This window comes from Schistocerca cancellata, chromosome 2 (genome assembly GCF_023864275.1).
Source record: "Schistocerca cancellata isolate TAMUIC-IGC-003103 chromosome 2, iqSchCanc2.1, whole genome shotgun sequence".
In the NCBI taxonomy this organism is placed as follows: Eukaryota; Metazoa; Arthropoda; class Insecta; order Orthoptera; family Acrididae; genus Schistocerca; species Schistocerca cancellata.
In genome coordinates this window covers 697,988,862-698,003,229 of record NC_064627.1, presented here as the reverse complement: position 1 = coordinate 698,003,229, position 14,368 = coordinate 697,988,862, and the positions used below count along the sequence as shown (strand labels likewise).

The 14,368-nt window shown below is 37.1% G+C and overlaps 1 protein-coding gene across 2 annotated transcripts in view; it reads right to left on the bottom strand.

The window, feature by feature from the left end:
- The window catches only part of LOC126162475 (protein brunelleschi), a 272,584-nt gene that overhangs the window by 216,656 nt on the left and 41,560 nt on the right, over window positions 1-14,368 (bottom strand). For both annotated transcript variants that reach the window (XM_049919012.1, XM_049919011.1), the window contains exons 2-4: window positions 11,437-11,546; window positions 1,193-1,325; window positions 896-1,087 (exon numbers count right to left, since the gene is read on the bottom strand). In XM_049919012.1, the coding sequence (XP_049774969.1) occupies window positions 896-1,087; window positions 1,193-1,313 (313 nt within the window). In that variant the 5' untranslated portion in view covers window positions 1,314-1,325; window positions 11,437-11,546. The remainder of the gene's footprint in view (window positions 1-895; window positions 1,088-1,192; window positions 1,326-11,436; window positions 11,547-14,368) is intronic.

Below are 14,368 nucleotides of genomic sequence, written 5' to 3'. Positions count from 1 at the left end.
GTTTATGTATGTATAAGAAAACTGAAACCAATAACATATTTTAGCATTCCATAATTATGTGAATGTATTTTAATTCATTGATACTTCCTGACCAAAGAAATCCGTTTTGTGTTCATTTGACATGAGAGTTGCAAACAGGAAACAGCAAAATAACTAAATGTAAACACGGGTCTTGTGGAGACTACCCCATCCCCTCTACAACTCAAGACTGCTCTGCGCATGTGCGAATCTGGCAGCTTGGGTGCACTAAAAAAATTTTACCTGGTAGCATGTGACCACTTGTTGCTACTGCCGATATAGCTAACAGCCACATTTTAAGGAACTGGAAGTAGGAGAAGGTACTACTCATACGCGGCTCAACTGAGCATGAGCCCGTTGGCAACTGCTCAAACGAACCTAATGTAAACAGCTGTGAAGTCACACTCACTGGATGCAGTTTGTTGTTATGAATATAGCATCTTTGTCCTAAAGCCTTGACACATTTTTCTGTGACAGACGCTTGTGTGTGCACTGTGTTTTGTTGTTGTAAATGGCTCATTTCCTTTGCAACTTAAGTTTTATTTTAGCTACAGTACTGGGATACAGTAATACTCTTTGTTAGAGTGTCAGTTCTTACCAGTAACAATTACAAAAATTTAACTGAAAACTAAAACAATGGAAAATTCCTGGGTTTTTTCCGGTTTTCTCCCGGATGAAAAAATTCTTGGGTTTTTCCCAGATTTCCCAGGGTGTATACACCCTGGTACAGAAGATAAAGGACTAATGTTATGTCTCGTGGTGCACACTGACCATGCACATGCTCACAAGAGTATAACAACAACAACAACAACAACAACAACAACAACAACAACAACAACAACAATAAGAATAATAATAATAGATGTACCACACCTACCGACAGAAATTAGGCCAAGAACACGGCGATGTGTCTGGTAATCTCCCCAATCATTATTTTCTACAGGATAGTCTTTTACATAACGGGAGATAACTTCACGGGACACTCCATTTGAGTCTACTACTTTTATATGGTTCACACGTGCAATTCGATCGAAGATTCGATTAAAATTTTTCTGCTTAATCTGGCTTCCTGAAATGTCAATACACAAAAAATTTTGTAACAAATATTACAAATTTCATCAAAAATGCTTGATCTAGAAATATTTGTTTGCTTAAAATGCAAAAGGAGACTTACCTATCTGTTTAACAAGTACAAGTACTGCAGCATGATCATGAGCTGTCTGTTCATAGTCAGGATGAGACATATTTGCATCTGGTGCTGGATCTGATAAAATAACACTTACTGAGGATCGCATTGGTACAGACACCTGGAAATAATGAATTTAAAATACAGCACTGATATCACATGTCACAAACTATAAACTGTAAGACACTCAGCAATTTAAATCACCAAACGAAATGACAGTTTGTTATTAGTCAATTACTAACAACAGCAACAATTACACTAGTCAACAGCTATTTTGCATCTGGGAAGTGATACATCAACTAGTATGTATTTTGGTGGGTATAATCCGAATATACCTTTCAAAATGTCCTAGCACATACCATTTTTGCATTTTTAAAGGTTTTTTATTTTTTGTATTGAGTATTTCGCTTTTTGCTGTTCTTCTGTTTTGTTGTTTAATTGTCTGTTTTTGATTTCCAGAGAAGAGCTAGAAGATCTACAAATTGTCAGTAAATGGTTGGTGTGGTAATCCAGTGATGTGAAAGAGATCCTCAGTGAGTGTTTCCTGGGAAACATAGTGCAAACCGTTTGTGTTTAAAACTTACACTAAGAAAAATGGCAAATAGTAAATGTCGTTGCTGTCTGAACCACCCCAACAACTTTTGTTATGTGTGTGGGAAATTCACTCCAAAAGCCCAAAGGAAACCAATCACTGATTTGGTTAAGAAGGCATATAAATTGTATTTTGATTGTCCTGTTGGTGATCAAGATAAAAATTTTGCACCTGCATAACCTGTACTACAACCATGACCGATTGGTTGAAAGGAAAACGCTGAGTCATAGCATTCACTGTTCCAATGGTGTGGTGTGAGCCTAATGACCATGGTTCAGACTGTTACTTCTGTCTCTCAAATATTTTGGGATATTCAAGCAAAATTAGACAAAGTATCCAAACATCAAACATATCTTCAGTGCATTTGCCTGTGCCCCATGATGAGGGGTTACCTTTTCCTGTCCGTAACTTGAAAGCCATGGGACCAAACACCATGTCAAGTGAATCAGAAAGTATTGCACATATAGAAGAGTACTACCCTCAATAACATGACACTTCACCTCAGTTCTTTCATCAAAACGAAATGAACGATTTGGTTCGCAATCTAAAACTTTCAATACAGCAAGCTGAACTCTTGGGGTCGAGACTGCAACAACGAAACCTTCTAGCTCCAGGGAGATCAGATCAAAAGGTGCATCCTTCGCTCAATATTTCAACATGCAGAATGCAATGTGTGTATGTAGAGAAGTCAATGGTCTGATGATGCAGTCAGGTGTCCAACATAATCCACAGGAGTGACAACTATTTATGGACTTCAGTAAAACAAGCATGAAAGCAGTACTACTGCATAATAGCAATGCATTTCCATTAGAACCTTTGACTTAGACAACAGACATGAAACCATGGCTTTGCTGCTAGAGGCAATCAAATATAAGGATCATGAATGGCAGCTCTGCTGCGATTTAAAAGTTGTTGCACTCCTTACAGATTCACAGGCTGGAATCACAAAATACTGCTGCTTTTTGCACCTTTGGGACAGCCGTGACATGAAGAACCACTATACTGTCAAGGAATGTCCTATAAGGAAGTCATATGTCCCTGGAAATGTAAATGTGGACAATACCCCATTGGTTGAGCTTGATAAAATCATTTTGCCTCCCCTTCATATTAAGTTGGGCCTTATCAAGAACTCTGTAAAAGCTCGGCATAAAGAAGGTGAGGCCTTCAATCACTTAAAAGAAACATTTCCCAAATTAAGTGAGGCAAAGCTGAAAGAGGGTATATTTGTTGGACCACAAACAAGAAAATTGCTGAAAGATCCAACCTTTGATGCCAAACTTACAGGTATCCAATTATCTGCTAGGTTTTCTTTTAAAGCAATTGTGAAGGGCTTTTTGGGTAACAAGAAAGACAAAAACTATGTTACCATTGTGAATGGTCTGTTGGACAACTATAAGAATATGGGGTATAGAATATTGCTTTAAATTCACTTTTTACATTCTCACCTTGATTTCATCCCGGAAAATTTGGGAGACGTAAGCGACGAGCATGGTGAACACTTTCACTAAGACATTCTTACCACAGAACACCACTATCAATGCCATTGGAACCCTTTGATGATGGGTGACTACTGCTGGGGTCTTGTTAAGGAGAGTGATGAAATGGAAAAAAAAGAAAAAGAAAAAAAAGAAGAGCTCTGTCGTCACATTTTTCAGAAACCAAAGATGATTAAAGGTGAAAATATCTTCTGATCTAATCTGGACCTTTTATTGGCATCATGCCCATATATACAAACAAAACAGTATTGATTTCAAATTTTCTGAATGTGTATTTTTGTTTGACTTAATTCTGTCAATTTTCACTAGTACCATTTTTTATTCTGCCGTGTATCTAGGAAATGTGATGTCTTAGAGAAAAACTGATTTTACCAGTGTATTCAGCACCACAAAGTTAGGTAAATCCACACATTTACAAACCAGATGCAGAAAATGTTTAAATTTGTTAACTAGTGCTATTATTATTATTATTATTATTATTATTATTATTATTATTATTATTATTATTATTTACAGTTTCTGTTGCTATAATAGGTAACTTGTAGAATAGCATAAAAGGTGCAATACAAAATAGGGAAGAATATGATGCACAGCCCCATAGGAGAAGAAAATCATTGCTCCAAACCACATCACAGGATAGGAAGACAAGTTGCAGGATAGGTTTAGAGTTACCACAAGATGAAAGATGATATTCAAGTTGTACGATACTGGCAATGATATGTCCTTAAATAAAAGACCAATGAACATGGCTAAACTTGAAAAAATGTAGAGGGTACAAAAAGCTTCTCTCCAACGTGTTTTCAGAAAGTAATTGGAATTTTGTAATTTCACATGTTGTAGAGTCAGATTTGTGTATTTTTTCATTGTTGTGTTGGCTATATAGCATATTCAGTCTGTTGTCAACTTACACATAGCTTACAGGTGCAGTATCAGCAATTATACGTTTTTTATAAAAATGGATCAGAGAACTACTACAAAATTTTCTATAAGAAAGAAGCAATATTAAGTCTTAGAAATGTTAAATATTGCTTTTAGTGAGTCTTCTATGAGTAAAACTAGAGTTTACAAGTGGTATAAGCATTTAGAAGAGGTCATCAAGACGCTGACAATCATAAATACCCTGGACACCCCATCACATCAGAAATCAATAAATCATGGGAAAAGTAAAAGAAATGGTTATGTATGATTGCTGAATCACAATCAGAGAAATTGTTTATAGTGTTGGCATATCAGATGGCATATGTGAAAAAAAATTTTTGCAGATACTTCTGGTATGAAATGCGTGAAAGCGAAAGTTGTTCCAAAATTTTTGAATTTCGGAGAAAAACAGTGGTGAAGGTAATATCCTCACAAGTTGCTAGATGGTATCAACAACAATGCAGAACTATGAAAAAAAGTCATAACTGGTGACAAAACTAGGGTTTACGGATACGATACTGAAATGCTCTATCATACCAGTGAAAGCACTATGGATTGCCAAGACTGAAAAATCTAGACAAGTGCAGTCAAATACGAATGCTATGCTCACTGTGTTAGTACACCATGTGTTCTCAACTCATAGTCAAACAATTAATAAGGAGCACTACTTACAATTGCAACACTGTTTGCATAATGCAATCTGGGGAAAAAAAAGCCATGCCCACATTTATGGTGAAACAATTTAGGGTTTTTGCACCATAGTAATGCACCTGCTCTTATTATTTTTTTTCCCAGTTCATGAATTTTTGGCTAGTAAAATACTGTACTGATACCTCATCATCCAGTCACCAGACATGTCACTATGTAATTTTTTTCCTGTTTCCAAAAATGGAGAAACTTACACTACCATTGTTTCACGAGTATAATCAGATTAAAAATGCATCACAGAAAGATGTTTTGGGGATTGGATAAAGCTTTGGACTAAGCGTATAATATCTAATGAGGATTGTTTTGAAGTAGATGAAATTGATGTAGATGAATAAATGAAATTTTTTCTAAAAAAATTATATTATTTTATGGATATATCTCTCATACATAAGAATTAGATAATAAAACACACACACACACACACACACACACACACACACACACACACACACACACACACACACACACACACAGAGAGAGAGAGAGAGAGAGAGAGAGAGAGAGATCTCATTGGTTGTGTCATTTTTGTAGAAGGGCATACAAAAGGCAATTTTAGGACAAGATAGACAGGTTCCTTCTGTTACATGCACAGCACGCAATGGAACAGTGAGTGCGGGGCAGACAGCTGGCCTGTGGCCATTCATGCTATTAACATCATCATCATCATCATCATCATCATCATCATCATCATCATCATCATTTAAGACTGATTATGCCTTTCAGCGTTCAGTTTGGAGCATAGCCCCCCTTATACAGTTCCTCCATGATCCCCTATTCAGTGCTAACATTGATGCCTCTTCTGATGTTAAACCTATTACTTCAAAATCATTCTTAACCGAATCCAGGAATCCAGGTACCTTCTCCTCGGTCTGCCCCGACTCCTCCTACCCTCTACTGCTGAACCCATGAGTCTCTTGGGTAACCTTGCTTCTCCCATGCGTGTAACATGACCCCACCATCTAAGCCTGTTCGCCCTGACTGCTACATCTATAGAGTTCATTCCCAGTTTTTCTTTGATTTCCTCATTGTCGACACCCTCCTGCCATTGTTCCCATCTACTAGTACCTGCAATCATCCTAGCTACTTTCATATCCGTAACCTCAACCTTGTTGATAAGGTAACCTGAATCTACCCAGCTTTCGCTCCCATACAACAAAGTTGGTCGAAAGATTGAACGGTGCACAGATAACTTAGTCTTGGTACTGACTTCCTTCTTGCAGAAGAGAGTAGATCGTAGCTGAGCGCTCACTACATTAGCTTTGCTACACCTCTCTTCCAGTTTTTTCACTATGTTGCCATCCTGTGAGAATATGCATCCTAAGTACTTGAAACCGTCCACCTGTTCTAACTTTGTTCCTCCTATTTGGCACTCAATCCGTTTATATTTCTTTCCCACTGACATTACTTTCGTTTTGGAGATGCTAATCTTCATACCATAGTCCTTACATTTCTGATCTAGCTCTGAAATATTACTTTGCAAACTTTCAATCGAATCTGTCATCACAACTAAGTCATCCGCATATGCAATACTGCTTATTTTGTGTTCACATATCTTAATCTCACCCAGCCAGTCTATTGTTTTCAACATATGATCCATGAATAATATGAACAACAATGGAGACAGGTTGCAGCCTTGTCTTACCCCTGAAACTACTCTGAACCATGAACTCAATTTACCGTCAACTCTAACTGCTGCCTGACTATCCATGTAAAGACATTTAATTGCTTGCAAAAGTTTGCCTCGTACTCCATAATCTTGTAGAACAGACAATAACTTCCTCCTAGGAACCCGGTCATATGCCTTTTCTAGATCTATAAAGCATAGATACAATTCCCTGTTCCACTCATAACACTTCTCCATTATTTGCCGTAAGCTAAAGATCTGGTCCTGACAACCTCTAAGAGGCCTAAACCCACACTGATTTTCATCCAATTGGTCCTCAACTAATACTCGCACTTTCCTTTCAACAATACCTGAGAAGATTTTACCCACAACGCTGATTAAAGAGATACCTCTGTAGTTGTTACAATCTTTTCTGTTTCCATGTTTAAAGATTGGTGTGATTACTGCTTTTGTCCAGTCTGATGGAACCTGTCCTGACTCCCAGGCCATTTCAATTATCCTGTGTGGCCATTTAAGACCTGACATTCCACTGTATTTGATGAGTTCCGACTTAATTTCATCCACCCCAGCCGCTTTATTGCACTGCAATCTATTGACCATTTTTTCCACTTCCTCAAATGTGATCCTATTTCCATCATCATTCCTATCCCATTCTACCTCGAAATCTGAAACATTACTGATCGTATTTTCACCTACATTGAGCAACTCTTCAAAATATTCCCTCCATCTTCCCAAGGCATCCACAGGATTCACCAGCAGTTTTCCTGACCTGTCCAAAATACTTGTCATTTCCTTCTTACCTCCCTTTCGAAGACTGCTAATTACACTCCAGAATGGTTTTCCAGCAGCTTGACCCATAGTCTCCAATCTGTTTCCAAAGTCTTCTCACGATTTCTTCTTGGATGCTGCAATTATCTGTTTGGCTTTGTTTCTTTCTTCAACATAACTTTCTCTGTCTACCTGGGTTCTGGTATGTAGCCATTTTTGATACGCCTCCTTTTTCCTTTTACAGGCTGCCTTGACTGTATCATTCCACCAAGCTGTTTGCTTCTTCCTACTTTTACACACTACTGTTCCAAGACATTCTTTAGCCACTTCTAGTACTGTGTCCCTGTACCTTGTCCATTCCTTTTCCAATGACTGTAATTGGCTACATTCAACTAACTGGTACCTTTCTGAGATCGCTCTTATGTACTTGTGCCTGATTTCCTTATCCTGAAGTTTCTCCACTCTTATCCTCCTACATATGGACCTGACCTCCTGCACTTTCGGCCTCACAATCCCAATTTCACTACAGATTAAATAATGATCAGTGTCATCAAAGAATCCCCTGAATACACGTGTGTCCCTCACAGCCTTCCTGAATTCCTGATCTGTTATTATATAGTCAATGACAGATCTGGTTCCCCTGCCTTCCTAAGTATACCGGTGAATGTTCTTATGTTTAAAAAAGGAGTTTGTGATTACTAAGCCCATACTGGCACAGAAATCCAAGAGTTGTTTCCCGTTCCTGTTGGTCTCCATATCCTCTCCAAATTTACCCATAACCTTTTCATACCCTTCTGTTCGATTTCCAATCCTGGCGTTAAAATCACCCATGAGCAGAACACTGTCCTTGTCCTTTACTCTGACAACTACATCACTGAGTGCCTCATAAAAACTATCCATCTTATCTTGATCTGTCCCTTCACAATGCGAATATACTGACACAATCCTAATTTTCTTGCTAGACACTGTCAAATCTATCCACATCAGTCGTTCGTTTACATACCTTATTGCAACTACGCTGGGTTCCATTTCTTTCCTGATGTAAAGCCCTACACCCCATTGTGCTATTCCTGCTTTGACTCCTGACAGGTAGACCTTGTATTCTCCCACTTCCTCTTCTTTCTCAACCCTTACCCGAATGTCACTAACAGCTAGAACGTCCAGCCCCATCTTACTTGCAGCCTCTGCCAGCTCTACCTTCTTCCCAGAGTAGCCCCCATTGATATTAATAGCTCCCCATCTCATTACCATTTGTTTGCCGAGTCGTATCTTAGGAGTCCCTGGTTTGTCAGTTAGAGGTGGGACTCCGTCACCTCCAAAGGTCCAAGGCATTTTGCTCTGATTGTTGCCAGCATCATATTTAAAGTACCAGGGAAGCAGGTTGCTAGCCTTACTTGCCCCGAGTCCCATTGGGTTTTACCCCTAACGGCTGAGGGACTAACCGGTAAACAATGAAAAATCTTTTAGGTCATTTGCCACATCATGTGTAATCTCCTCCACCCCTCCCCCCTTTCTCTCCATAACTAAATAAGCTTGTTTTGCCAGTGTTGGAGTATGAGTGAGTGGCACTGACCAAATGCAGAGATAAGTGTTACAATGGGACACGCCACACTCATTTACGAAGTTTGGAAGCAGCCCACAATGTTGGAGTGATGCATGTATAATAGGGCAAGTTGAGAAGTTACAAACCTGCCAGTAAATGAATGATATAGTAGTAGTAGTAATTATCAATAATAATAATAATAATAATAATAATAAATTTGTCTAAATTCAATTATGTTTCCACATTATTCCTTCTGGGCATAAAGTACTCTGCTTAACATTTTTTCTTTGAGTAAATTTGAGTCTTCATTCATGATACTGGAAGTTGTGAAAATGTCCATACAACTGCAGTTACCACTTCATTGGATTCAGAAGGTTTACCAGCAACACATTTCTTTGGCTGTTCAAACAGGTTAAAGAGTGTACCAAATCTGGTGAATATTGTGGAAGTTCAAACTATTTACACTTTAAATCACACACTTTAACAATTACTATCGTGTGTGCAAGAGTATTTGTCATTTTTACAAGTCAGACCATTTTTCCACAGTTTTTCATTCAGCTGATCCAGAAAACAAATTTAGTTGTTAACATTTATTGTGTTTCCTTTTACAATGCAATCAGTAAGAAGAATTCCCACCTGTATCCCAGAAATAAGCGGTCATAAGCTTTCTAGCAGATTAAATCAAATGAGCTTCTTTTGGTTTAGGGCAACTACTTTCACCCACTGCATTGACTGCTGTTTTGTTTCCAGGGTGAAGTAATGGAGCCATGCCTCATTCACAGTTACAACTCAAGAAACAAAATAAGTTATATTTTTCTTAAAATTACCTAAACATTCACTATAAATTGGCTTCAGTATTTAGTTTGGTCAACATTTAGTAATGCACCATTTTACTCAGATAAGGCTTTTTTTGCAAGTATCTTTTGCGGTAAATTACACCATACCCTATCTTATGGTTTGCTTCATGCCATCTACTGTTTCATACAAGTTACAAGTTGACTGTCCAATATCACACTCTGTAATTTCTTAAAGTTTCCATCTATGGTTGTAGTTATTAGGATGTCTTTCACACGGATCATCTTCCAAAGAAGTATAGAGACTTTTCAAATCTGCTGTTAATTTCATAATTGTTGACAATTAAGAAACAGACTCATTATAAACCTTCACTACTTTGGATTAATTTCCCACTGGCAATACACCCATGGATTATCACCTAATTAATGCTCTAGTCCACTTGTTGCAATGTGTAGTAATGGAAAATACTTTTTTCTTGTCACGGTAGTGTGTTATTCAGTTTCTGCTGGGTAATGATGGCATTAATTGTTTGCTTACTGCACCACAAAATACATACTGATGTGGCAGGGGGACCCAAACGTGAAGGTATGTCAGTGAGCTCAATGTGAACAGAATAGTTAAGGTAACCATCCAGCAGGTGGAACTGACACCAATAAATGATGCTTCAGGTGGGGAGAAAGACCACTTAACTTTTATGACAGATATGTTGAGATAATGCATAAAATTAAGAACTATTGCTCTGTGTTAAATTTAGACAGTCTATGAGAGGATGGAAAAGGGGAAATGACTGTATTCCACACATTTGCTAACTTTGTTAAGTTCTTAAAACAATTTTCATAGTCGAAAATAGTAATAAATGGAACGCAACAGTTTGCTTTTGTTCTACAATATTACTTTTATTGCTAACCAGTTTTCGGCTTACAAGGCCATCTTCAGACATAGTAGTTTCTTTGAGTGAGTGTACAAATGTCAGACTTGCTAAATACATAACACAAACCAGCAATTATAACAACATACTTGAGTATGATACTAATAAAATCTACTAGCGTAATATGTCCCTTAACAATTATAAATCATACTAGGATATAATAGTGTGCAGCTTGATACAATGTATTAGCATTTAATTATTGTAGAAGGATAGTATTTGTTGTTTCAGAGGCACCTGGGTATTCGAGAGGTGATGGCATGGAAGCAATGGAGTGAGTAACGAGTATGCTGGACAATGGGCAATGCACTGTGGTTTCGGACTGTTGCAGAATTACGTCCAGAAGATCTCCTAATGATAAGCACAGAGCAGCATCATTATTATATTATTCCAGAAGATGATGAAAGTCATTAGAATCATAAACTATGTACAGTTCCTCAGCCCATTTGTTGTAGTTAGCCCCCAAGTTCAAATTAGTCTGAGATAACTGTCAATCAACTGATGTTCACCACCTGTGTTGTGTTTCATTTCTTACACCTAAAGAGGTTACCTTATATTGGTAGACCAGAGTGCATTCTGAAAGGTAAAAGTAAATCTGTAAGTGTGTGCCTCCCTAAAAATTGGGAGTAATCTCTGTAGGAGTGTGATATAATAGTCAAACATTCAGCTGCTGTATTATTATTGGAAGCTCAACTGAAGCTAAAGTTAATATTTACCAAATAGGCAAGAGTTGTGCTCACTTACATTTGTACACAAAAACTTCTGAAAAACAATAAATGAGAAGCAATAACAACAATGACAACAAAAACATCAGCCACATTAAATGTGTGGTTATATTAAAACCACTACTGTGGAACTCTCACCTTTTAACCCATGTTACAATATGTTTACTTTGCATCTTGTAACCATGAAGCTTTGAGTAACACTTGCCATGGGCACTAAATATACTCCAACATACATTGTTACAAAATACCTGCAAAAAATCATATGAGTCAATTAAATTTTGGTCCAATAACAAAAAAAACATAGAAGCATTATCAGCATTAACACTCAGCATATGAGTAAATCTAATTGCATTTTCTTGCAAAAATAGTAAAAATATTAAATGAGATTGTGGACAGTTGTGAACACTGATACAACTAGACATTTCCAGTCTTATCTCAATTTTTTCCTGTAACCTACTATAACAAAGATGATTTGTGTGTTGGTGCAAGAACCAGACTACTCTACCAATTTCATGAATAATTAGAATATAAAAGGAACTACCAGAGTTTGTTTTGATCATTTCATCTGGGAGCACCCTTGCAGACTGTCTCAGGAGTTGCTACCGAGACTGCACAAGATATATTTCCTGTAACGTAGTATTTTGATAGAAGGTTAAGGAAACTGAAAACACTGGAGTATTGTTATTTAACTCTGAAAAAAACTATCAGTAAAACTACCTGCAGATATCTTTTGTGAAAGGCTGTTGTGGGTATATAACACTTGTACACACTGGAAAGATGTAAAAATCATTTTGTTTAATGTACAATGAAAACCTTGCGTGTTTTTTTTTTTTTTTTTGCTTTCTTTACAATGAAATTGTGAAAGGAAAGTTAAAAACAGGATGATTAGCATGTTTACTCATTGATACAATCTAAGCTAAGTTATTAGTTTTTGGACATCTACGTCTACATCTACATCTACATTTATACTCCGCAAGCCACCCAACGGTGTGTGGCGGAGGGCACTTTACGTGCCACTGTTATTACCTCCCTTTTCTGTTATAGTCGCGTATGGTTCGCAGGAAGAACGACTGTCTGAAAGCCTCCGTGCTCCGTGCACGCCCGAATCTCTCTAATTTTACATTCGTGATCTCCTCGGGAGGTATAAGTAGGGGGAAGCAATATATTCGATACCTCATCCAGAAACGCACCCTCTCGAAACCTGGCGAGCAAGCTACACTGTGATGCACAGCACCTCTCTTGCAGAGTCTGCCACTTGAGTTTGCTAAACATCTCCGTAAAGCTATCACGGTTACCAAACAACTGTTCAGCATAGGATAAGAATGTCAGTAATTTTCTGTAGAGTCTTATGAAAGATCTTGGAAGATTGAAGAAAATGATATGTTGACGTCCCAAGTATGGACACAGCTTCTTTCCCTGTGACAGGACCTTTATTGTAATCAAAAAACCAAAAATGAGACAATATATTTTGTCAAAAGACTACTGCAGGTGGATACAGATAATGTCACAAGTTTGATGTTCATGAAACTACACAAACTGTTTTTAGACTACACAGCTTGTGACATCTCCTGCTTTATTTCTTCGTTGACAGTCCTCACTCAGTGTCTACGTACTGCATTGTTATACTGGCTGAAAAATGGGAAGGGGGGGGGGGGTGTTAACGTTGTAACGTTGCAGATGACAGTTGCACAGTTGCGTTTTACAGTTCTTTATTTTCACTGTTCACAACCCCCCAATATTACACATTTATATGGCCAGTTGACTATTGGTAAATGTTAAGCCTCATTAATATGTTGCAGGCAAACATTAGCATACTGCTACAGTAGTTTGCTGTTAAATATCTATGAGAGTAAAAACCTAACCACACAGTTCACAGTTCTTGCAGAATAATACGGTACGTGTGACACTATTTCTCAAGAAAACTGAACAGACACTGTCATAGTTTTAACACACGACCTATTTGTGTTACACTAATTCCATAGTTAAGTTGATGCATTGATGTTACTTAAAGCAGTACATAATTTCCCTCTGAAAATCTTATATAGACTGACTGTCTCGAGACCAAAAATCGGGCCTTTATATATCCTCACAATAATAGGCACTGAAACTATACATTGTGCGATGTTTAATTTACAGAAATTACAATTAAAATATAACTCATTCTATTAACTGAATACATTGAAAAATTTCCTCCGTTGAACAGTTTCTTCTACCACCAAGGTTATGCAGAATTATTTGTTTAAATATTGAAATTAAAAGATATACTTACACAAAGTCTGCTTTTAACAAATCTGGTAATTATTTTGGAATTAAATAAGGGCTGGCTTTGCTAACATGTTTTCATATAGAGCCAAATAAATTCTTAAAAAATCCTAGTAGTTCTTCTTCTAAATGCTTATAATTAGTACAGAATTTATATTTGTTTATAAGTCAACAATAGAATTTAAGTCATGAAACAATTGCAGATTTCGCCCTATAATAAAAGATATTAACTAGGAATAGCCAAAATAAATTAGAAAGCTAATTACATACACAAAACTAAGCACAAAATTAGATCTAGTGCCATATTTCTTAAGACTGAGGGCCAACCTTTCTCTTTTATGAAAATGCAGATTATTAAAGGTAATTAGTCAAAAATGAAGAAAATGAATTTAAGGAGGCAGATGGCAAAACAAGAGAGGAAGTAAAAACATCCCTGCTTGCTTTGTCACAAGCTCACATCAAAATCTTATTCAATACAAAAGTTAAACTCATCAATGTTCACTGTTGATCACGTCATAATATGGATATACTGAATAAAATATCAATGGACTGTTATGAAGTGTGTGTGCAATTACTTATGAAGAGTCTGTGCAATTACCTTGATGAGGTGTACTGTATGTTGTTTTGAAATAAAGCATGAGCTACTCTTTACTTCTCCCATGCAGCAAGTTATTCACATGGGAGTGAGTTAAAACTCAGCACACATAAGGGGAAGTATGTTAAAAACATAGATTCAAATGATCTCCCATTACTCTGTGATTCTACAGCAAATTGTTTACCAAAACAAGAAAAAGAACTCTAATAGTCA